General features: G+C 37.3%; 1 protein-coding gene across 1 annotated transcript in view; it reads left to right on the top strand.

Annotated features, from left to right (window-relative positions):
* The window catches only part of CADM2 (cell adhesion molecule 2), a 193,035-nt gene that overhangs the window by 78,241 nt on the left and 89,267 nt on the right, over nucleotides 1–25,527 (top strand). Inside the window, exon 6 of the mRNA XM_009323959.1 lies at nucleotides 18,077–18,167. Within this exon, the coding sequence (XP_009322234.1) occupies nucleotides 18,077–18,167 (91 nt within the window). The remainder of the gene's footprint in view (nucleotides 1–18,076; nucleotides 18,168–25,527) is intronic.

Here is a 25,527-nt window from a genome sequence, read left to right as displayed (position 1 = left end):
CAGAGAGCCTTGAAGGAAAAAGAGGAGAAAGATGATCCCAAAGACTCTGAATGGAGTACATCACACTGGAACTGGGCCCCTTGATTTTATTCTCCTGGTATTGCTCACCATCGTCATGGGTATTACTGCAGTCACTGGAAGCTGCTGACTTTTTTCCATCAATCCATAAGACTTCAAATATATAAGAGACATCCTATTTGTATTAATGAGAGGCATGCTCACAGGACCCAATGTGAGCTGACCCAATATATCCTCAGTGCCACCTGACAGCAGCTGAAAAATAGTGCTGACAAAACAGATGAATTATGGGGCCCCATGAGAAAAGTCAGGAGAATTTGTTAATCTGACGTTCTGTAGGCTCCGAAATCACAGCCAAGTAGCATGGCATTGCTCCATAGGGCACTTGTTCTGAATGTCCCAGGGGTATTTCAGATGAGCAGAGCGCTATGGGAGAATGATAAGCAAGTACCTTAAAATGGTCAAACAGAACAGCACAGATAAGCATCAGTTTGCAGAGAATGGATGCACAATGATTGGGCATCACCTACTAGAACTGCACTTGGTTTTAAAATACCTTCCTAAAATCTGAAGAATTTTATCTGTGGTGCATGGACACTCCTTACGAATTATCAGTGTATCACCACAGGTTAGGAAAAAAGGGCAATAATAAATTTTCTAGCCATTTCCATCCTGTATAATTACACTTGAAAGTAAAAAAGTCTGCTTTGTTTCAAGCAGCTAGAACCTGACAATGGACAAAACATTGGTGGCTTCATCAAAACAAAAAAAGCAAAGAAAAGGAAAACAACAGAACAGTAGGTATTACAGGATTGTGTTTGCATCCGGTGGATGATAGGTAAAGAAAAAGGAAAACAACGCAATGGTTGGAATGACAGGGTTTTATTTATGCCTAGTGAAAGACAGAATAAAATTAAATCTGTCCTAGACGATGAGACTATATGAAACAGATATTTTTAATGAGTCCATGGAGAGATGTAGATAGAGGTGCTTATGAGTCCACACAGCTGCTTTTATCGTCAGCTTTAATAGGAAGTAAACTTAACAAAACGAAAGCCAGTAATGCCATCAGCAGCGATATCAATATGGAATACACTTTATTCCCTCTTCTTCCCCTTACGCAAATCTTAGCTTTTATTAGTGTGATAGAGCAATCAAATCAGCTTTCCCCAGTAGTATTACAGCACATGAAATGAAGCTGAGGACTAAACTTTTAAGATAAAAATTTTTTATATTCTTTTAATATATATATGTGTATGTAATAGAAATAATGTCTGAGTCCTTCTGCTGCTCTTTTCTTTTTTTTTTTAATGGTTAGGTCCAGAAGTAAAGATTACCTATATTATTTATAGCTTGACCAAAAGAAGGATATCTTGAAGGAGACTGTGATCAGTCCTTGTTTTCACAGGGCTTTCCAGATTAACTTTTCAGACTTCAAGTATTAAAATAATAGGTATGCTGTTGGGGTTAGCATACTGTACCCCACTCCAGACTGTGGGATAATTATCTCCTCCAAACTTTTGAGCTTTATTTATCACTAATTTATGTTACGTCTCACTTGTGCTTAATCCTGTTCATCTGTATGTCATACTCTGTGCACTGCAGGACAGTCCAATTGCCCAAGGCTTTCTGTCATGCTGAAAGGTTTGGCCGTAATTTAGCTTCTGCTTGGCCAGCAGAGGTTTGTGGTAGCATGACACTGCTTGCTGAGTTTATTTTTCCTCTGACCCTTACTGTCAACAGTAAACCTAAAATAGACTTGTATCCCCCATGGCTTTGCTCTGAAGTTTGCTTGTCAGCCTAGCTGCCACTGATTATTAGGAAGTGCTTCTTGCAAGTGATAAATACAAATCTCAAAGGGATGTTTCATTTCATTGTTTACTTCTGCGTTCAAACTAAACTAAGAATGCATTCTTTGTTCCTGTATTAAAGAATCACAGGCGCGGTACTTCAATTTTGAAAGCTTCTCAGTACGATATTTACGAGGTTGTATACTGTAAGTTCTCATGCACACTCCTGAAAAGACATTTTGAGGGCAAGTACAACTTCTGGTCCACATCTGGGAAGTGAGTGAATTCCGCTCATCCCTCCTCAATGTCTCAGACATGTGTTGTTTCTCAGAAGCATCTTCACTTTCCTCTAGGACTTACCTGAGCAGAAGCCAGCCAACACATTGCTTCCTACTAAACAGAGTGCCATAAAACTACCCAGTGGTAATTACCTTACCTTAGTGAAGATTCTCTGACTACACTAAATTACCCGGCAGACCTCTGTAAAAATTAATTGTGTAAGTCTGCCCCAGAGGCTGCTTTTGAAGCTTTAAAGTGAAATCAAATCATTTGAACTTCAAACCTAATCATCGTGATTCTAAAATGGCAGCTGTGATTTGATCCGTGCTAACGGACTCAGTGAGATTTTGCTCAAAAGCTGACCACACTCCCAAATGACAGCACTAATAAGCTAAATATGTGTTATGTAAAAAGTGTCTAGAGAGGCAATTTTGAGTAAATTCTATATTGGCAGACACAGATGTGCAGTGAATTGTCAGTCTGACAAGTCTATAGCCATCAGCTAACTTGCTTCTACGGGCTATTCCAACAATGTTTGTGTAATAGGCTGTTTCTTCATTTGTGGGTTGTTATTAGATTCTTTTGCAATGAAGGTCCGAACTTGACTTTAAAATTAGGCAGCTATTCCAAGAGAATGTTGGCTATTGTCCGGGAAATAAAGTTATTGATTTTGAATTAAGTAAACAAAATGCCTTGAATGCAGCAGACTACAGATAAGCAAATCAGCAATGCACTTGTGCAGCCGTGTAGAAAATTGTGTGTGTGTGTGTGTCCAGCAACAGCACGCTACTGTGATTTCTGATGTATTAACAAATGGAGGTTTCTCTGACAACAGGATGGGGTTAGAATTTCTGCTGGTGTAGAGCAGAGTAATTTTATCAAAGAGCTACATTACCTGATGCTCACTAAGAGAGTTTAGCCCAATGTTTTTACTTGGCTGGTTTCAAGTTTTTGTTGGAACACAGTTTCTACAATTATACATTCTGAACAAAAATAAGTGAAAATATACGAAATATATACATGTGTATGTGAATATGTGAAAATATAAGATATGAAATATAATATATATAATATACATTCATACAGTACTGTGTAAAATAAGGCATTATTAAAAAAAAGGCAAGAAAAGGGTCGTGCATAGTTGACTGTTAGACCCTTTGTCTATGGAGAATGCCTAAAACATTTACAGTTGCACATCAGAACAGTATTTAGAGAAAAAAAAAATCTTCCTTAAATCTTAATGTTTAATTCTAATTAATTAGTTAAATTTTAAATGTCTTAGGTGGCTGTTCAGGGTGACTATCTCAACCACGGACATTTTGTAGCTCAGAAGGGGCAGATGTGTGCCCACACAAAAGCACACAGGATTGGACACCTCTTAGCTATGATAAAGTATGAGGGGGGAGGGACAGTTTTCCCTGTTGCCTACATATGGTCCTTCTGTACTGTAACATGATGGCACAGATGCAGTGGCACATTCTCTGGCATGGCCCATCCTATTGCATACTGTTCATAACAAATGGCAAAGAAAATCTTCCTTTGAGGAAACAGAATTGTTTTGTTCCAAACAGATATACTCCTAATGCTTTTGTTGGCTTTAATGCTTTACTCTTTAGCGTTCTTAGACTCAGCTCTGGGAATGAGACACGTATAGGCTATGTGTTCTTTTTTGGGGGGAAACAGTCTGCTGTCATCATCGTACAGCTACCTAGACCCAACCTTTTGGAAGTCACTAAGTCATTATCAGACTGTCGTCTGTTATCAGTCCTTCTGCTAAGAATACCTGACAAAGCCAGGTGTGAATAACAGGCCACAAGAGGGAAACCCAGGACATTTTTTTTGAGTGATTTGTCAGGACTCTGGGTACTGTAAGAACAGTCTCTTTGCTTCAGACACCAAAGAGTGCTGGGTTTTGCTCCAGCACTGGCCTGTCCCAGGGATCTTTTTTACATGTCCTTTATCCTTAGCAATGAAGTATACTTCCCATCCTGAGTTAATGGAGGGTAGTAGCTGGTTAGTGTAAGATACCACCCAGCATCCTGATCTCCTGGGCTTGGCTATAGCAATATTGTTTTCAGGATGTACTCCATCTCTACAGAATAGGAGGCTTGAACCTCGGGTTCTTAGATCTCAGCTTTTCAAGTGGGTTTCTCTATCTGACCTTCATCTCACAACTTAGATGGTCTTACTGATTAAAGCCACTTTTTGTTCCTGCCTAAAAAGCAAGAGGGCTATGTTTTCTGTGTAATGGGCAGACAGGACATTGGTGTCTCACAAAACCTCCCTCTCTGATCACAGACAATCTCCGTAAGCCTAAGCAAGCAGGGATTCCCATCACTTCAGTGAAAAACTGCCAGCCATTTAAATCCTTTGGAAGCTCATGAGGAAAAGCTAGACGTTTTCTTAAATGGCTACCTGAGTCTGACAGAGAGGTACCGTCTCCTGCGACTGATGCTCCCATCCTTTAGAGGTCAACTGTCTGAGTGGTGTTCTTGCTTTTCTCTTTCAATGAAGATATTCTGCTGGACTGCTGTGACCTTGAGAATGAGAGAATTTCAAGATCTTCCAGTTGACTCCCTGTTAACATCATGAGACAAGTTTACCCTTTGTACACATTCAAGCTTCCACCTAAGACTCACCCGTGTTGAGATACTCTTCTGGTGCTTTCCCCAAATGGGATTTATTTTATCCCTGAATCACAGTGTGAATATTAATATGGACAATATATCTCAATGTTATTTCAATACTTCAGTGACTATTCTTTCCATTCTGTCTCCCTTAAAGGAGGGATATTTCCATATTTGCCAGCGTAAGATGCAGTTAAAAATAGTAATAATAAGAATGCAAATTAAAAGATACAGTCTTCAGTACATGTACACCTCTTCATATTGAATGAAAAGTAAATAAGAAGTTATTCTATTTAATTATTTAGCTCAATAATTATGTAAACACTGTGTTAATAAGTAAAATTATCTTGTTTAAGCTTTTCACATTAGTGAATGCTTGAAACAAATGAAACATAAAGGATAGTTATGTAAACAGTAAAGAATGATATCTGTGAACGTGAAAGTTCAGTGCCACAATTTGCATGTTTAAATGAGATCAATTAGGTTAATGATGGATGAAAATAAGAAATCCACAATTTAAATGCAAAATAATTAAAAAAACTGTGGGTCCATTTACTGCCAAACTTTCATCTTTCAAAGGGGATATCTAGTTCAAAGGGTTAATGTACAATCCTGACCTTTCCCATCTGGAGGCTTATGTTCAAATATGGTTTACAAGTGAAATATAATCTAATATAATTTATTTATCCCTACAATCTTCTGTAGGAAAATCCACAGAGTGGCTTGTCTATTCTGCATAGAAACTTTAAAATACGGTGTGGGCAGCTTATTCCATTTGCTTGTCGTGTGCTTAAGAGAGGGCTCAAGATGGTTTCAAAGGAAGTTTGGGAGGGAACTTTTAATAATATTAGAAGTAGGATGTTCAGGAAATAAACCTAAAATAAATATAATTCCATTCCAGAGGAGTAAGCCTTTAGGCATAAGAAAGAGACAATCTGTGGTAAAAGGACTGAAAAGACAGAGGGCATGGCTGCGCTGGTAAATGGAGCACAGTGAAGTCGTCTCCGAACCTGTTCCAAATACATGTTCGAACCGCACAATGCTTTGCCACGTGGAGATGCTAGCTTTGGTCAGTGTGGTGATGTTTCTGAATGAATGAGCACTGATGGGCTAAAATCTGTTTTCTCTCTGGAGGGGAGGAAGGGGACAGAACCTTACAGAGCTCACTGTAGGCTTTTGAGGTCACATAGTTAATTTGGTCATGACTGGCCACATGCCACTCTCATCAGTAGAAATCCCCACAGTGAGTCAGTCAAGACACTGGAGGATATTCTTAGGTGGACATAAGAAAAAGAACAAGTTATTTCGTCTACCTGAAAAGACCAGAAAACTAGTCTAACAGTGTAAAAAAAAGCAGTGCAGCTCATTTCCTGTAATGGTAAACCTTTCTCTACGTAAGGAGGTAGGCTACAGAAATAATGATGTATTCCAGACAGCCCAGCAGCAGTATCCCCAAGACTGACTGACTGGCTGGCTGATTTTTGAAGCTCCTAATCTAAGTAACAATCAGTTACTGTAAAAGTGATTAAAAAAAAAATTTCTCTGCATTGTATTTGATAAGATGAATGCTTACATGGATATAATGTGAATATATTAGATGTTCTATGTTAGAAAAATGTAGTGGAAGGTTGAATTTACAAAAACTAGAAAGCAAGTTTTTAAATATGCTTGTTACAACTACTTTATATCGGGTAGCACTAACAGGACAATAAAGATTGAGAGGCTGAATGACAGTCCAGCGTCTGAGAAGTTCCACATCAGGTCCCAAGTGGAGCAAGAATTTTTCAGGTACATGACTAAGATCCGTCAAGCTCCATGCTGCCTTCGAAAATATGCTTCAGATATCTTTTTCATTTTTTACTAGCCTAGACTTGGTGTTATTTCAAATGGGACCGTGTTGGAAAGAGACTGAAAATTACAGAATCTGTCCAGCTCACACCCCAGGTTACAACTCTGGTCACCTTCAGCCAGTCAACCTAATGACAGAAGGACAAAGCTGTTCCAGGTCTTCCCTACAGAACAGTTTGGGGGGCTGTTTATTTCCAAAACTAAAGACTAGCAAGCAGGTCAGACAGCTGGGAGGAAAACATATATAGAGATTGTTAGTAGGACCTCCCAAGGAATAGAGGCTTGCCCTTCATGAGGGTGTGGTATCTATTTATAACAAACAAGTCAAATTTTCACATCCCCATACTACTGCTTAGATATTTTTATATAGATTAAACTTTAATAGTGCCCAATATCTGATATGAATGTCAGAGAAAGACTTGAAGGGGTATTTGGGTATGCTGAGCATCCAGAGCTCTTACTCCTTCAGCAGTTTTGGATGTGCTGCAATTCTCAAGCCATATTCAAGATTATTTAAGTCAGACATAACAGAAAACTGAAGGCCTTAAGCAGAAGAAACTGAGGATGCAGAAGATAAAGTTACATTGAAAGGTCAAGTGCTGACTCAGAGTTAGGCATTTCTTGATAACGTATGTGATTTAGGCAGAAGGGGTTTTTTTCTTTTGCTTTTTATCTTGACTACTCTTAGGTGACATGGCAAAAATGAGGTAAAATATAAATAAATGGGAGAGAGCACAGTGTAAGGCAATGGAGATGTTAAATGGAACAGAGAGGTTTACATATCTGCAGAGACTGACAAAATGGAGATTGTTTAGTCTGAAGAAGTGGCATGACAGAAATAATTAAACAAGATAAAAGTTGTAAAACTAAGTTTCATCACTTGCGTTCACTAAAGAAAACAAAACTGAGTTGCCAAAGAAAATGTTATTTCTACCATATCATTCATGTGTGTATGGGACTTAATGGATAACTAAGAAACCAGTGACCCATTCTGCAAAAGCATGTAAAGGGGAATAGCTGTATTTACACAGGCAGTGCTACTGGTGCTAACTATCTTCGTGAAGTGGCACACATTTAGAACCGTGGTGACAGTGCCACTCTGTCTACCACTTAATTCAGCAGGGTCTACCGATATATCCAACGCTACGCTCACATTTATCTCTGCCAGTTTTAAGACCAAGCACAAAGTAGGTAAGAATGATCAATGAACACGTTACATGACAAAGGAAGGGTAAGGTTTTAACGCATTTTAAATGGAGCAGAGAGGAACTGTGGAGCTTTGGTAGTGTATCATCTCCATCTTCTCTTTCACCTTCCCAAAACCCCAAGCCACACATTATGTACTATCACATTTTAATTACTTTTTTCTTTCTAGCAATTGTGGTAAAGGAGTATGGTATGACTGACAGGTGAGATGTTGAAACAGGTACTATGAATATTTTTAAGAAAGTACCAGATAATCAATGTTCACAGAATTAGTAACTTAAAGGGTTTCCTGCCAGGTTGGTGCTTGAATTCAGGCACTCATGAATTACGAGTGTCAGGAGGGAATATTTCACGGATCGAGCTTTCTTTTCCCCCATGTTGGCATTTGGCTTGTTGTTTTGCATCCAGGAGAGTGTTTTTACACTCTTCTGGTACAAACTGTTATTACTTTTTTCTTCAACAAACATATTTTTAAACTAAATTAGAAGAGATGAGATTAAGAATGACATAATAGTCATCGAAGAATCTCAGATAACAAAGGAACCATATGCTGTTTCTGGTCCTGCTTGACTGTAAAGTGGTTTTTAAAGGAGTGTAAAAAAAAGATATAGGAATATCCATGCCGATATGATACCAAGTATTCACTTTTATCAAAGATAAGTATTTAAAAATATTATAAAGTTTACAGTATTGCTGAATGCATTTATTGAAATGAAATACCGTTGCCATGACACAATCATTTGATCTAGATTGTCTTGCCCACAAATACTAATAATAAAATAACTTGTCAGATATATAATACTGAGTTTTCCTCTCATCTGTTTAAGCAATGAGTCGTTCGCTATATTCTGAAGCAGAGCATCAAACTTACTGTATCTCCCAGGGTAATTTGATGAAGTTTACCAATGCAGACTTGCTTTGTGAGTGCTTATTCAGAGCAACAGGGCACAGGCAGAAGCCATGCTACTTGTCATTTACAAAAGAAGCCCAATTTTGGGGAATGCTGATTCTCAGCTGTAGGATGCACGCAGCTGGTAAGTGTAAAAGCTCTTAAAAATGGTGAGCACTTTCACAGAGCTGATTAGAGTACTCCTCTCTCTCCTTTCAGATCTCATTTGGGATATCCAATTTGATGTTTATTTTTGTACATACCAGCATGGTTTGTCCTTGGAAATTTACTTTAAAAGTCTTTTTTTCTAAGCTGAATTACTTAGGGTTTTTTTAGAAATAGAAATAAAATTGTGTAGAAATACAGAATTTTCAAGGAGTTTTGTAATTGCTATCCATATATGAAAATTATGAACTCATGGTTTCTGGAAAAAAAAAAAAAAAAGATACCTTAAACTGTCCTATGCTTACTCCAGTGCTAATTAATCTGGAAAGTAGATACATCATCATTTTCAGAGGTATCTGCTTATTTTATCTTTGCATCTGGAAATGATGGAAAGGTTCCAAGGGAATAAGAGAGAAGAAGCACGATCAAAAATGTAGAAGGCTGTGACATAAATAGATTTCACAAACATGCTTTTTGAAAAAACAGACAAAACCAGGTAGAAAATAAATGCATTAGTCTATCAGGAAATACTTTAAAAATCTTATCATCTGGCAGTCATTTATTACCAGGTAGCAATAATCTTTTATTATCGGACTGTTAGATTTTTATAACATTTTTTAAAATCATAGCACCAGAACTGTTGTTGTTCACTGCCACAATAAAATATCAGAGAAATTTATGGAAGCTTTTCAATATTCAGAAGTTTTGTGGTCATAAAATAAGACTATGAACTAAAGACATGCTATTGGTAGCTCGTAATTTAGCTAAACCTGTAAGAAGAAAAGTGTGTTGTAATGAATCAATCATACTAATTTGGATTCTGGTACAAAGAGAAAATGGTGGTTAGTGTGCAAAAAATGAAACAACAAGGTAAATAAATTAATTAAAAATGGCAGAGTAAACCTGAGTATTATAGATCCATGCAGGAGATACTGCTGCACGCACTTACATGACTATGTCAGAACTTAGAGTGGTCTGGGAACAGTCAGTGGGCAACAGCAGGAAGGTGGGGGATACAGCAGGAAGATACATTTCTACCCCTTTTGGTGACAAAGGAAAATTTGCGAGTTTTCCTGGACAGTGGCAATTGCTGGCTATGCAGACAGCTTGAAACAATAACCCTCAGTGAGAGAAACCTACCTATTCATCTGAGGAGGATAGTAATATTATGATCCATTGCTCTTGGGACTCTTGTTAGAAATAATGCAGGAGGTTATGGAAAGAGAAGGGTGCAGTGAGCCTCACCAACCAACCAAAGCAGAATTTCCTATATTGCAACAAGGCACAACCTGCTTGCTGAGAAGATGAGAATCCTCCTGTTATTCCTAGAAATCCCAAGAAAATTTCCCCTAGAGAGCGAGAGAAACCTCCTTCCAGTGCCTCTGCCAAATGATCTGGCAGCCATGACATGGATATTATAGCACAGGTAGGGCCTTTGTATTTTGTTCTGTGGGCTGCCTGGAGCTCGAGTGAGTGTTTTCCGAACTGGCGAGTAGTTAATAAGACATGTTCCTTGTCTTGCTTAGGATTCATGAAGGTAAAACCTGACATTCCTGGGAAGCTCACTGATCACAGTGGGAAGCATTGCTCCGTCACACAAGCATAGCTCTCTTCCTGAATGGATCCAATGCCATATTTCCTATTATTGGATCCAATGCAGAATTACATTGTTAAACAAAGCCTTTTCTTACTAGCAGTACTTTTAAGGCTTTTTAAATCATTGTGTATAGAAGAAAGTCACCAAAGGTAATTTAAACATCTAGCCATCATCCTAAAAGATTAAATAAGAAGGCAGTATCAATGTTTTTAGAAGGAGGGATTTGAATAACACTTGTAGCATATCCTGATGTATTATTATGAGCACCCACTTCCTCTGACAAACCCAACAAGTGATGTATTCATCCTTCCCTGTATTGGTGTCTTTCCTATTACTGTTAACATAATTTGAGCTCAAACACTAAGTTCAACGAGGATCACAGACTTCATTACAACAAACTCAGCTTCTTACTGCAGGTGGAGAGACATTCATAACACAAACAACCCAGAGAGAATCACCTTGAAAGAAAACACGTATCAGAATCAAAGTGTTCCAGTGGAGGCCTAGGGTCAAATGATGTTAACGGGCTGTTTTCAGTTATTTAAAACATGAAGAAAGAAAGGATTGTGTTTGCTCTGGTTTTGAAATAGGCACCTGATAATTTGGTTGCATGGAAACTAATCAGATGTTTTGGAGGTTTAATGATGTTTGTTGTAGTATTATATTGTACAGAGGTGTGCATTTTTATTCGCAACAGGCAAACGTACTTGAACTGCTATGGGTCCCTTTCTTTCTATCTTTTTCACTAGATCTAGCTCTTTTGGTACTAGTTTGAACTTGGAAGACTAAGTAGGACATTGTGAAAAATAAAAAAAAGCACAGAAACCCTTGTGTTTTAAGAAAGAGAGGTTTAGACAGCATATATCACACTGATGTGTACCATGCACAGAGGAAAGAACCTCACCAATGGATTTTTCTTTTTGAATCCCAAAGACTTATAAACTAAAATAATTCAAGAGATTAACCTTTCTCTATACACCTTATATATATTGAACCTTATATGTTACAGTCACCAAATGTGATAGTTTTTCTGTGCCAGGTCTTTTAATACCCTACAGACCAGAAAAAATACAATCTCTAATGAAGGGACAACAGCGGAAACAAGAGAAATGTGATTTCTTCTTGACACTGTAACCCATTTCCTTAGAATGATGTGAAGCAACCTTCCCAAAATTGATTGTTACTTAAACAGCAAATAACTTGTTTTATATTTATTATTTGACTGCTTTGATCATGACAAAAACATGGTACCTAGGTACAAAAAGAAGATCCAAACATTTTGCAAATTACATTTTGCGATTGTAATTGAAATTTTGTACATCCCACATCTTCTGTTATGCCATTTTACTTTGAGAAGTAGGAGTTATAGACTTCATGCAATAAACATGTTTAAAAACCCAAAGACTTGGGCACTGCACTTCATATGAAATAGTAATGTGCAAACATAAATACCCTAGCTGAACATATATCCATTACCAGTTTGGAAAATGTCGTCTTAAATTTGGACTGGTATTAGTAAAATATCTAATATCCGCTTCTGGCATTGTGGTTGCATTTAGTGATTTTTTTTTTTTTTTAATGTTTAAAAGTGTTTAAACATTAAAAATGTTGCCATCTTTGGCAAGTAAGAAGGATACTCTGAGGCCACCAGCTCAAAGGCCTTTGAAAACATTTCAGTAAAATTTTTACATGTAAAGCCCAAGAATGGATGTACCAAAGACACTTGATGCTAAGCGTTGACAGAACTTTCATTTAAGCATCCTAGGAAATGTATAGGGAATATTAAAGTTTTGTGGGTTTTTCTTTTTATGAGTATCCTAATCTGGCTTTAGAAACCTTTTTTAAATGTAAGTAAGATGAATGGTGTATTCCATGTTATGTTGGCACTGAATGTAAATAGGGATAATTTGCACATTGCTGAGTTACTTGTAGAAGTCTAATTCATAATGTGGAATGGGTTAAGAATTTTCTCATACCTTTTCTTTTTTAGTGTGCCAGAAAATCCTGATTTTGAAAGACTAGGACATAACTAGGAAAAAAGCTTTTTCAGATTCAAAGTGAAGTCTTAGTTCTATACCTGAGCGGAAGGGAGACCTTAGAATACCTGGTAGACCTCTGCTATTGCGTGGGAGGTCAGCACAGAAGTCCTTGCACTCTTTGAATCAGATCAGACCCTTAATCCACAGGCTCTAAAGGGTTGAATCTTCTAATCACTGAATTCCTGTCAAATAAGTATTTTGCTGGATCTGATCTACTTAGTCTGAATACTTCAGTAGTCAGTGGAATAAGGAACCTCTTTTTCTCATGAATCGCTGCATGGGCTCTAGTAACTCACCTAAAGAACACTTCTCATAAAAATCAAATTACATCTAAGTGAGGCAGTATAGAAATGGCTTCCTAAGACTTGGGGGTATAGCAGGCCTCTAAAATGTGGAATGCTGAAGTACAGGACCCTTCTTCAGGTATTAATAACATTATCACTGTAAGTGAAAAGAAGGAAGTTTTCTTGGTCTGTTCTGCTTCCTAAAACTTTAGCCACATTGGAAGATATTTGGGTGCCGAGTTTAAATTTTATAGTAACTTGTTGCATTTGGTTTTTTTAAAATATCTAAAAATCAGCAGAGAAATTGAAAATTAGGAGCCCTGACCTGGATCTCCACATCTGGTACAATATTCCTTTGTAAATTTCTGCAGAGGAGAACCACTAAGACTTTTTCTGTTAATCCTCCTTTCACTGGAAGCCCAACGAAGGCTAAGATTTGAGCAACGTAGAGATTTACCTTTTAACAAAATGTGCCAAGAACTGTAGTGGCAAGTACTGTTTACATTACAGCTAAACATCTCTCTCTCTCACTTTCTCAATTCTCTGGAGAAAAGACTGATGCATGCATCTTTGAATAGGTGCATTTCCAGCACTATTTGAATTCTAATGACTATGAGATCACTGATACTTCTACTGAATAGTCTACTACTTCCAATAGTAATTTCTTAAAAATCTCAACAAAATATATGTACTCCACCCACCCTAACATCTGCCCAAGAAAAGAGGTGGTCTTATTTTCTGTTTCTAGGATTGTATTACATTAACTGAAGATGATTACATTAGGGAGAGACTATTTGATATGATAAGATGATGCTATCATAACACCGCCATAATGTTATCCTTTTGTCTCACGACATGCTTTTTCTTCCGAAATCTGGTTATTCCCACACACCTTTTGCTGATTAATGCCCTAGAATGTATAGGGGTCATACTTTGATTTAGTTACTCAAGCAGTAGCTGGGAGTTCCTTGAAAAAGTATCCACAGAAGCTTTGGTAATACAGCTTGCTAAGGACTGAAGGGACAGAGGACTTCTGAAGTTACAGAGGAAAAAGAGGCCAAATTACTTTTTTACTCTCTTGGGACTAAGCAGCAGCTAGTAGAGATTAATTTTCTGATTCTGTTGGTGACCTGCTTTATGATCTTAAGTAAATTTATTTACTTTTATGAATTCAGTTTCCGTTTTTAGGCTGTGGTTGTCAAGGGCTTACACATATAGTTTAACATAACTTATCATATGGGAATCTTCCAGTGGCTTCCATGTGATTAATTTATATGAAGAAATTTATGTGAAGTAATTTATATGAAGAAATTTAAGCCTGCATGTAACCTTATAAGGGCTTGGCTATAAAAGACTATAAATACATAATGAACTCTTTCTTACTTTAAGCAATGTAAAAACAGCAATTGCATTTTAAACAAAAAAAAACCCCTGGTGACTGGTAGGAATCACCTTTACTTTGAAATAGCTTCAAAGAGATTAAATCAATCAGTAAAGCAGTTCCACAAGGTATAAATGTTGGTATTAGTTATTGCTAAGAGTACAACAAAAAATCATGTGCTGAAGTGCTTAATTTCTTCATATATAAGATAACATTAATTACCAGTGTAAACTGAAATAAATTTTCTACATGCGTTCACTGATTTTGTATGCTACTGAATAAAGATGATATTGCCTGATCAAAAATAGATAAATATTCCCAAAGCTTTGAAATGGCTTCCCTGGTCTTGTGCAATGAGATGTACCCAAATCCTAGAAAGACGGATGAAATAGAATCGCTCAGTGGAACTTTTACATTTGGTCTGCTGAAACAGGAAAGGCTATATAAAAAAAAAAACCCCACCCCATAGTTTTTATCTGCAACGGCTCCTAAGCTGTTATTTCCAGCAAAAAGGCAGATTCTTGGCACATAGGGGGTAGTCTTGCTATGTGTCTAAAGTTATGTTTGAGTCTCAGTTCAGACTGGTGCTAGCAATCAATTGCAGCTCATAAGTACCTCATTACTCAAGCTAAAGACTGGAGGGCCAAACAGCTCTCATGCTGTTGGAGATGCATGTAAATAAATAAGTCACTGGGTATTGAAACCAGTGTGTTTTACTGTCAAGGCTTGCTGTATTACCTACACTCACATAAACCACTGCGTTTTTTTTTTTTTTTAATCGGATTTTCCCAATGCTTATTCTTTTTGGAATATTTATCTGCTCCATAATGTCCTTAGAGCTCAGGATAAGGGCATATTTGTAGGTATTGTAAAGAAATTTTAGTCACCAGTCCCTTGTTCATAAGAATTCTGCTTGAAATACTGATCTACAGTATTTTATTACCATGAAATTACTGGGCCAAATCCTAAAAAAGATACAAATTATTAAAATTCTGGTAAGTTTAATTGATGTAAGTTGGTATACTTCTACTGATTTCAGAGGAGGAGCAACAGAAGATCTGACCCACAATAAAACCCTTGATCCTATTCATTTTGTTTGTTTTGGTTGTAAAAGTAGAGATTTTTTTGGACATACCTACATTACTTACAACAAGCTGATGAGCATATCTGAAAATAAATCAACCTCTCTTACTGTGTTGTTGTTCTTGATATGTTTTTCTTTCTTTAGACTTTTTTTTCTAGTTGTTTTCTGGAGATTAGGTGATGTTCCAATTGTTATGATTAATACTTCTGGGTGTGACAGGTTAAAGCTCACAGTATTGATAAGAGTACATTTATACTTGTCAAATTCTTCTAAAATGAACAATCCTAGCAGGAGGTAGTATTTTGTAACAGCATTTTGTGTTCTGGGAAAATATCAGTCAGCAGTGTTTTATCATCTTTGTTAAAATAACATATTTAGGTTAGTTTTGATGCAATTATTCTAAAGGTTTCTTCTAATTTTAAATATTGATGTGAATATTGAGGACTAGTTTGTCTTAAAAGTTTTCCCCTTGTAAGTGTACATTTTAATTCTAGAGAGAAATCAAGCACAGCATGAAAATAAAGTAGAAACAGTAGCACTGAGAATGAAGCACCCAAAATAGTATTTCAACTAGTTTTTGAAAAAGGAGTTAATAAAATACAAAAATTGTGAATCGTAAGCTTCCCTAAAAATTATATATTGAATTAATCCCTGCGTTTCCTGTTTTAAAGAAACAAGTAGTTACTGTACAAGTCAATTAGTAGGGAAAACCACAAGGGAATATATTTCCTACACTACCTTATTGTGCATTCAAGAGCAAAACATAAATGTAAGACCTTTCTTATTCTGTGTAGTAAGCTCTATTTAGAAGTGCATGGAGAACAGAGAGCTGTCTGGGGCATTAAGTAAAGTAGGAATGGGAACTTCAAGTTGGAGGAAACAGCACTGCATTGATCCATGCAAATGAAAGCTTAATTGTCTGAAGTCCCCTCTTCTATTTTATGTGGGTCATTTACAGTAATGCATAAAATGCTGATCATTCTTAAATATTTAAGCCAGTAATGCTAGCTAGATGGGCCTTTAATTTCTTTCTTCACCTGTGGCTATCATGATTACTTCCATCAAAGTTTAGCTCTTTTTCATATTTGTCGGGAAACCTCTTGATCTCATTGCATTAGTTGTCTCCCTCCCGCCGTTAAATTCTTCATGTATTCCTATCTGAGACTAATTTGTTCCTCTGGTTCAATGTATAGTCAAGAGAGTAATTTATTCATTTTCAATAGCACCACTGAAATCACAGAAGTACTTGATGCCCTGATTTATTAAGGCACTTGAGGTCAGTGCCTTAAGCATGTGCTAAAAATGAAGCAAAATGCCAGCACGACCTCCAAAGGATTAGTCACCTGCATAATGGTTTGCAGGGTCCTTAAAAATATGAACTTGTGGAACAGATTTGCTACTGGTGTAAGGTTAGTGCAGATGTACTGGAAGCTAAATGATGCTGACAATGCTTTCAGTGGAATTATGACAAGCCTACACTAAGCCTTCCCCTTTTCTTGTCTTGTGCCATGCTGAAACATCATGATATGGCAAAAATAAAAATCAAAGTTAGAAAAATGCTTCCGACGTTTTTAATCGTTTGTATGCCATTTAGTGTTTAACAGGACTATTAGCATCTCGATAAGAAATTATAGCGTTACAGCATATCATTTTTTTCCATTTGATTTTGTAGGGTCATATTGCCATGCTCTTTCACATTTGCTTGATTATAGGATATCTGTGGTGTCACTACCTCACTGCTAATGAAAATAGGAACTGCAAATTGGATGAGACAAAACTTACGATACCCTAGATTTGCAGGTTAAAGTATTTCTTGTGCCACAGATGAAGACATGTGTTTTGTATTAGGAAACTGTGGAGGGAACAAGAATTTACATTTTCCTATTGAGTCTGAAAAATTTCCTCACTATGACTATGAACTCTTTTTTCCTTTCCCTAAGGAAAAAACTGTTTTGTATAGAGATGTTTCTTTCTTTGTGGCCCTTTTTTTCCTTATAAGAGGTGCCCCTCTAACTCATGTAAAATATTTTGATTATGAGAATATATCCTTGCAAGCCAGCTGGCAAAATGTTTTAAAAGTTAAAGATCTACTGCTAATGTTTTATTCTGCATGAATTCACAGTAGTTCTATTGTGTATCTTTTTGCAATTAAAACTATGAAGTTAATTCCAGTGTATAGGAATAATATTTTTAAATTTTTAGGACAGATTATAGACTTTTATATAGTGCTTTTTGCAGATATTTGAAACATTCTTTTTGTGAATTTTATTTTTAAAAAAAGAATGTTCTGTTTTAGGGCAGCATTATTGCATTTCAGAAATAATATCCTGTAAAATGCCTGTAACAAGGTATTTTATCTGAAAGCCCATTGTAGCTTTCTTATTATGAGTTTCAAGCTTCTGCAACAATAAAAGTGTTCTTATTCAAATGTATATTCTTGCATTCATTCCTCTAATAGCAGCATTCCATCATATCAACCTATAAATAGACAAAGAAACAATTGCATAGAGTACTTGTTATTCATCCTCAATATTTTTTATTTCGTTGTTAGATATCAGACTTTGGAATAGTTGTATGGAGTATTTGCATTGAATACAGAAAGTAAAAAGTTATTTCCTCTGTGTATACACGTGCTTTCTATCTGTGTTCCTTGGCATATAAAAAGTTACTGGTTTAGTTATATTGGTCATTTTTATTGCCTTCCTGGAGACAATGAAAATTGCACAAGGCTCCATATAAAAGCATCTCCAAGTGTAAATTAAATCTATGGTATAGTCTCTTGTAAATGAATAAAATAAGAAGAATGTATTCTTAGATAATAAATCTTTTTTGTGTATATCAACAAGATGTCTATTTTTTTTCTTCCTAGATACACCTTTAGTTAAAATCATTTCCTCCAATTCATGGCCTGAAGAAGGACAATCTATAATTTTGACTTGTGAATCCAAAGGAAAACCAGTGTAAGTGATTCAACAAGTTGTTTGGGTTGTTTTTTTTTTTTTTGTTATTTTCCTTATTCTGCTGTGATTGCAGTCTTCAGCTGCAGAAATCTGCCGTTTCTGTCTTGTCCTGGGGTGTAAAGTAATCTCTGGTATAGAAAACCCCTCGAAGCCTGTCTTCATTGAGTGTCTATAGAAGACTGGTCTTTTACTTTGTCATCTATTTTAGTTTTCAGGAAGAATTCCAGCTGTGAGATTTATTTTTTTTTTTCAGTCAGGTATATCAACCTGAAAGGAGTGCAGGCTTAATCAATCACTGTTTACATCACTGAACTGATGATAGAAGATAAAACGTCTCATGAAAATCTTCCTACATCAACTAGCCTCAGAGAAAATATATTGAACTTTCTGGATGCTTTGACTGTCATTTACAGGGGAATTTGAAGTTTAATGATATGTGCAAGTTGGCTGCCTGTTTCTACCAGAATTTGAAAAGATGTAACCTGCCTTAAGAATATAAATTGTTTTACTTGGAAATTAACATCTCTGCCATCAATATTTTTAAAGGCAGATCTGCAGAGATTAACTCTTGCACAGAATCTACTATTTAAATAGACTTCACTCTTTAAAACAGTATCTTCTCAGATGAGCTGTTATATATTTACCCATAAGATACATAAATAATCCAATTGCTTAATAAGTTAATATGAATGAAGTTTCTTAAATATTGACCTTCTGCTCAAAAGATTAATATATAGTGTTATATGGAGTGATTATACGCAGCTTTAGAATGGTCTTGAAAATGATAGTGCAATAATATTTCGGTTCTAGAAAAGGTGCAAATTACATGCCAAAAATCATGTCACTTAGGGCTGAATTTCTCCCTGGTGTAACTTTAGTGACTTTATGGAATTGCTTAATGTAGGAACCTGAAGTCAGATTTAGGTCAAGTCAGGCATTTAAGTCCAAAATTTCTATTTTGAAAAGCTCTTCTGAGTTTAGTCTGGCATCATTTAAACTCCATAAGTACTTTTCTTTTTTATATTATATTGCCTGTATCATTTTAAAGCAACTCCTCCATCCAAATCTTCACTGGGCTGAGCAACTCAGCATCTAGATCATGCTGCTACCCTGCCTGAGACCAGAACACTGAGGGTCCATCCAATTAGTCTTACGTGGTGCTCAATGCAATTGGCCTTCTGCGTACCTATGAACTTCTGAAGTAATATGTGTTTCTGAGATAGATACCTCTGTAGGTAACTCACAAAAATCAGCTGCAAGCCATCTCTTGCTTTTATAATATACTTGAAGGAGAAGAAATTGTCCATTTACCTAATAGCCTTTGAGCATTCCCCTAGGTATCAGGAGGTACAGAGTCTGTTTCCCTGTTAATTTCAAATTCAGCAGAAGATGTGCAAGTGCTTAATTTTAGGAAAGAGGTCAGCCCTGATTGCCCTGAGTGTGCTGTTGGATAGATGGTATTTAGGATTTTCCTTATTTCGGTGTTTTCCTCATGACTTAGCAGGCGACAGCTACATGCCAAGTGCTCTGTTTGGCTTATAAACTTCAGGCATCCTAGCCCCAGGTGCTTGATTTTCACTATTCATCTAACATGCACTGTAGGGATAAAGACTTACAAGTAAGGCAGTCATTACGTATTTTTAATTACCTATTGTTGGTGAGAAGGGACACTTTGGCCCTTAACATTTGGAGTTTTTAAATCATAAGAAAGTTTGGAGGTTATGAGTTGATTTCTTCTTTTTGTTCTTTTTACTTTTGTGAGACAGATAGCTGGATGGTTAGACAGATGGATGTGATTGGTATGTGGGGGGGAAGGAGGAATAGGTGTATAATACCCACTAGGGGTTCTAGTCCTCCAACGATTTCACCTGCCTCTGAGTATTACAACTAGGAGACATGATGCTTTTCAGTTTCTGAGTGTATGGGAATCATTTCAACTGTCTTTAAACATCTGCAAAGTAGATATTTACATCTGAGCTGCTCACTTGGGCTTCCCTTCGCATTCGGTGGTGAGATTTAGGCACTATTATAACATGACTGGTCTGATCTACATTACACACCTACAGGAGAAAGAACCAGACTGGACCATACCTCTGCTACTTTCTCTCCACTAACTCCATGGATTTTAGACAGTTAATTTGGTCAGATATCTACCTCTGTCTTTTGGGATATCTAATATAGATGTCTAAATATAGACATTTATATCAAATTTTATATCTATGTTTAATTTTGGTCAGATGCATCTTGCTCTTTGTCTACAGCTTATAACCACATTTTCATAATTTTCATTGAAAATGGGCTAACATTTTTTTCACATGCCAAAGATGTCACTCTGTTAAAAAAGAGACAATTAATCCTCTCAGATACTAGATTTTCCTCTAGACCCCTGTATTTGTTAGTCATTTCTGAAGGCAGTAAAAAGCTACAGAAGTGGTATGTTTCAGCTTGACATACACAATATTTTCTATTTGGTACACTAAATATTGCAGATATTCTTTATATGTTACCATTAGGAGACATTGGTTAAAACATACTAATTAAAATAGAGCTGCAACTGAGGTGTTTAAGATCTATTTATTTTTTTAAAATAGAACTCAGTTGCAACCTTAATGGATTCAAATGCAAACCTCACATGTGGTTTTGAAAGGGCAGCCAAATAAAAACTCCACACCACAGAATTACCAAGGCACGGCATCTGTATGTGGTAGCCTTTGGGGCACAAATATTTTGCCAATAAATGCACCTCTAATTGTCCATACCACAAGAACTGCCAACATCAGCTGCTCTGTATTGCTTCATTAGGTCAGTCTTTCACGGCGCAGAGCCAGTAATAAATAGGCATCATCCTGGGAGCAGTCTGCAGTTGCTTAGCGTGAGAAACAGTAATGTCATGCTCCCAACCTACATTATGACTACCTTCTGGCTTGTAGAGAGAGAGAAATTGGAGAGGTCCACAGAGCCCAAATATGTCAGTGTCACAAGATAAGTGATGAACCGTGGGCTTCGTGGAGAGCTCAGAGCCAACCATGGTCCTTCATAGCCATTTACACACCATGGGTTAATTTCTATACACTGTCAAAATTATGTCACAGTTAAAACAGTCTCTCCAGTTTCCTGTAGGCAGCAGTGAATCATACCAGTAAATGAACGCTTACTTAAAGGTACATTTCTGCTATATCTCAGAGAAATTTTCACAGCTTCAAAATGACATTAGAGACGGAAATGGAGAAAGAATGAAGCTGGGTTGTGACTGTGGTGACATTCATGGTAGTTATGGCTGCTGCAGAATAATTCTTTCCCAAAAGGGAAAAGCAGAATGAGGCTAAAGCTGGAACACACTTACCCCATCTTACATCTCATCACCAAGCCCCTTCTTGCAGGGATTCTGTCCCCCAAACCATGCGCATCATGAATACCCAGATATTGTGTTTCAAAGCTACAACACAGTTCTAAGGAAAAGCCCTACCTAACTTAGAGAATGTGAGGGAAGTCTTGCTCAGGCCAACACCTCTGGGAAATCAACTGCCATCTGCATCTCCTGCCAAAACAGCATCCTCCAAAGATATAGCAGAGAGGTGAGGAACAACTGTTTACTCAGTGTGAGAACTGGAGAACTAAGGCCCTGCTAAGGTTTCATGCTTCAGGGTATAAGATTTGTCTTGACCAGTCAACGGCCATGACTTTGGACAAGAGAAAAAATGGCCTCAGACACTTGGATGTGCACAGCATCGATTGTGTGAGATGGGCTGGAATTATCCCAGACTCTGAGGTTGCTATGAATGGGTTTATGTCGCCTTGCGTGTCTGGTCTTGGTGCAGAGAGCAATGTTGGAACAGGAGTCCTGAGAGTGGGCTAAGGAGGCGGGGGAGGGGGGGGGGGGGGGAGAGCGGTGGAGAGGAAGATGGAAATGTGGGTGAGCCATTTTGAATGATCCAGTGAGGCAACATGAGAGGGCGTAAGAGAGGATGCACAAATTCTGTAACTGTGCTGTTTTATCTCTCTGCTCATCACTGCGAGGATAAGGATAGCTCTGACTCTGGTCGTGACCCTGTGCTTATTGCTGTTAGGGGAATTACTTTGGAGGCAGGAGTTGTTCTTCTGGGTAAGCACTGTATTGCTCCTATAGAAGTGTGTTGATACCAATAAAAAGAGCAGGCCGGGATTCTGCCTGTTCTGCGATGGTTTTGCAGAGGCAGGCCGTGTCGGGGATTAATGCAGTGTTACAGATCATTATAGACTCTGCCACAGTTCCCTCTAGAGTATGTGTTGTGGCTGGGGCTGCTTTGAGCAGAGGTAGGCTGCTTGAGAGGTGCTGGGGAGGTTACTGCAAGGGCCATCGGTCCTTGGGTTTGCCCCTAGGGGCTCTGATGGGTCATGTGTCATGACACCGGTCCCACGTGGTGGGATGACATACTGACCACAGTGCTGAGTCAGAATGGGAGTGGTGAGATGGTGAGGGGAGGAGGCTTCCTCATACGCTGCCTTCCAAAAGGACTGCCTCTTGCTTCCATGTGCAACTCTGGCTAAATTTATTGCCTCCAGGATCTAGCATCAAAGTTTGAGTATTCTCTAAAAAAATCAAGTTATGCTTACGGATTTAGACCTTTGGATTTGATGATGTTCTCGTCCAGTTTGTGTAGCACTTGGGGCCCCAGTTATAAACAGCAGTGGAAGGCTGGTGTTTGGAATATTGTGTGCATACAGATATGACATTTTCAATTAAAATTTTCTGTTAGTGGAAAGGAAAAAAGAGGAAATATATTCATCAGTTTACCACAGAGATTGTTTTTAAACAGACCTTGTAAACATAATTCACTATAGAAACATAACCTATTATCTGTAATATTTTAAGGGAACTTGAGATAGCATTTGTGAGGATTGTTGTCTGATTGATCAATGCCCAGTTGGTAGACCAAATATAAGAGTTTTCTTTTGGAAAAATCCTAGTAGGTGTGTTTGTGTCAGCTTAGTCTCTTCTTACACAGGACTCCGTTGCTGGTTTGTTCACCCTATTGACAATTTTAATAATAATTATGTCCTTTTTTTTTTTAAATTGTAGGTAAAAAAGTATTTAGCCATTTCTCTGCATAATTTAGGTCAAGGCACCCTGTAGTTGACATCACTATTCAATAGCATTCCTCTTTTGAAGATACTATTGTATAGTTTCAAACCAAATTGAAGCTAATCTCTTGTCTTTTCAATCCTTAGAGCTATTTTGTCATTTCCAATATTTTTGGCTGGATCCCTAAAAAGTTGTCAGGCTATAACATTTTAGTTAAATGAACTTGCTAATATGTCTGTAAGGTGTCAGTGGCTCTTTTTAATTTATGTCTTTTTTAGCATAACATAGTTTTACCTAGGCTCTGTTTATTTTCCAAATAAGGAAATGTAATTAAGCTTCAGAAATCATAGACATCCTTTTTATGAATTCATATGCAATGTCTAGACTTTTCTGAAGTCATATTGCTTGAAAATATTTTGAATATTTTAAAGTAAAAGACAGCTGTAAAAAATAAAAACCAAAGAACAAAATGATCATTTACACTGTTGTCTGTGCTTATAAAAGATTTTAAAAGCCAATGTTTTCTTATTGCAAGTTGTAGCTTCTACACAACCTTGTGTCTTAACAATATAGTCTACTGACTCAAAACTGACCCAAAAGTGAACTCAAAAACTGTCCCATAATGAAAGAAAGGTTCAATATTTAATATTCTTAGTCAGCACTCTCACCAAAGCATGCATGAAATATGGGGGTTTTTTTTAAGTCAGTGTAATTTCAGCAGAAAGGATGTCAAAATATAATGGAATAATTAGGGCACAGGAAGCAAAGAGAGATTTGGCTGTCTCCTGTGTGCTTTAGAGAAATGTCTTTCCATTCCATGCAGCTCAGGGGAGTCATAGTATAGTTGGTTGACTAATGTAAAGTGAATATTTGGCCTTGTTTGAAATAAATAGGAAAGATTCTTATTTCAGGAGAACACTCATATATGTATCCTTCATTAGAATAACATGATTCATAAGGTCATGAAAAGGTTATAGAGAAAAGCGCAATCAGTAATAAACACTAATATTATATGTACCCAGTAATATATAGTCAAATAAACATTTTAATATCAGAAAAATTGATCACTTACAATAATGAGGGCACACCAAATAATCAAGCTTGTACTATAAAGCTACTGTAAACTATGTGTATGGTATCACCACAGAAAGTTCTGTCTTTTCTAGTATCTGTGTAAAGAAGACTCCCTTGAGTGAGACAAACATTTTGCAAAGGCTGATGGCAACAAATACTAATAATAACAGAGAAACAGACAACACCATTCTGTCAGGGACCCCAACAAGTGGCTGTTTCCTTTGAGAAGGACCTGACAGGGCTCTAGGTGAAAAGAGAAAACTTAGTGAGGAGAGTTAATTAGGATTCAGTCACCTGAAAGCAGTGGAGCCTGGACTCATACTGGCTCATGTTTAGCCTACTGTCAGCCAGGACCCCCAGGTCCTTCTCAGCTTGTGTGCTGGATTTTGCATCTGTCCTTGCTGAATTTCCCTGCCTCCCATGAGGAAGGGGCCTGTTGTTCCTCCAGCTTGTGGACGCCCCTCTGAATAGTAGCCCTCCCCTCAAGTATACTCAGTATAGCCAAAGTTTGGTGTAGACAACCCACTTAATGAAAGCACATTCCACCGCCTCAGCCAGGTCTTTGATATTAAACAGTTAAACAGGACAGGATCCAGGACAGACTCCTGAAGAAGTCTGCTTGTAACCAACCACCAGGTAGAGTGTCCCTTCAACCCAATTGTCCAGCCAGTTTTTCACCCATTGAGTAGTACACACATCCAGGACAACAGTAACATCCTAGCCTAGATACAAAGAATACCATTGGAGACAGTGACCAAAGACTTGCTAAAGTCAAGGTGGACAACATACACTGTCTTCTTCATCTACAGATCCTGTCATTTCTTCAGAATTTTCACATGCTTGGTAGTTAGAAAATTATAGAAACATTTATTTCATGAATCATTTTGTCACGAGCTCAAGGAGAAAATATATTATAAAGAAAAGAGTGGAAAATCTTTTCCTTCCTCTGAGTAGTTACCTTACTTCAAACTAATTCAAAGTCGAAAGATCTCTGTACTTAAGGAAGGTATTTTGAGAAATGCTAGAAGGGACACATTTGGATTTCCTGACTTTCATTACACGATGAGAATCATAGAATCATTAAGGTTGGAAAAGACCTCTAAGACCATCGAGTCCAACTGTCAACCCAACACCACCATGCCCACTAAACCATGTCCCTAAGCGCTGCATCTACACGTCTTTTAAATACTTCCAGGGATGGTGACTCAACCACTTCCCTGGGCA

Source organism: Pygoscelis adeliae, unplaced genomic scaffold (genome assembly GCF_000699105.1).
Source record: "Pygoscelis adeliae isolate BGI_AS28 unplaced genomic scaffold, ASM69910v1 Scaffold124, whole genome shotgun sequence".
Taxonomy (NCBI): Eukaryota; Metazoa; Chordata; class Aves; order Sphenisciformes; family Spheniscidae; genus Pygoscelis; species Pygoscelis adeliae.
This window is presented reverse-complemented; position numbering and strand designations above follow the sequence as displayed.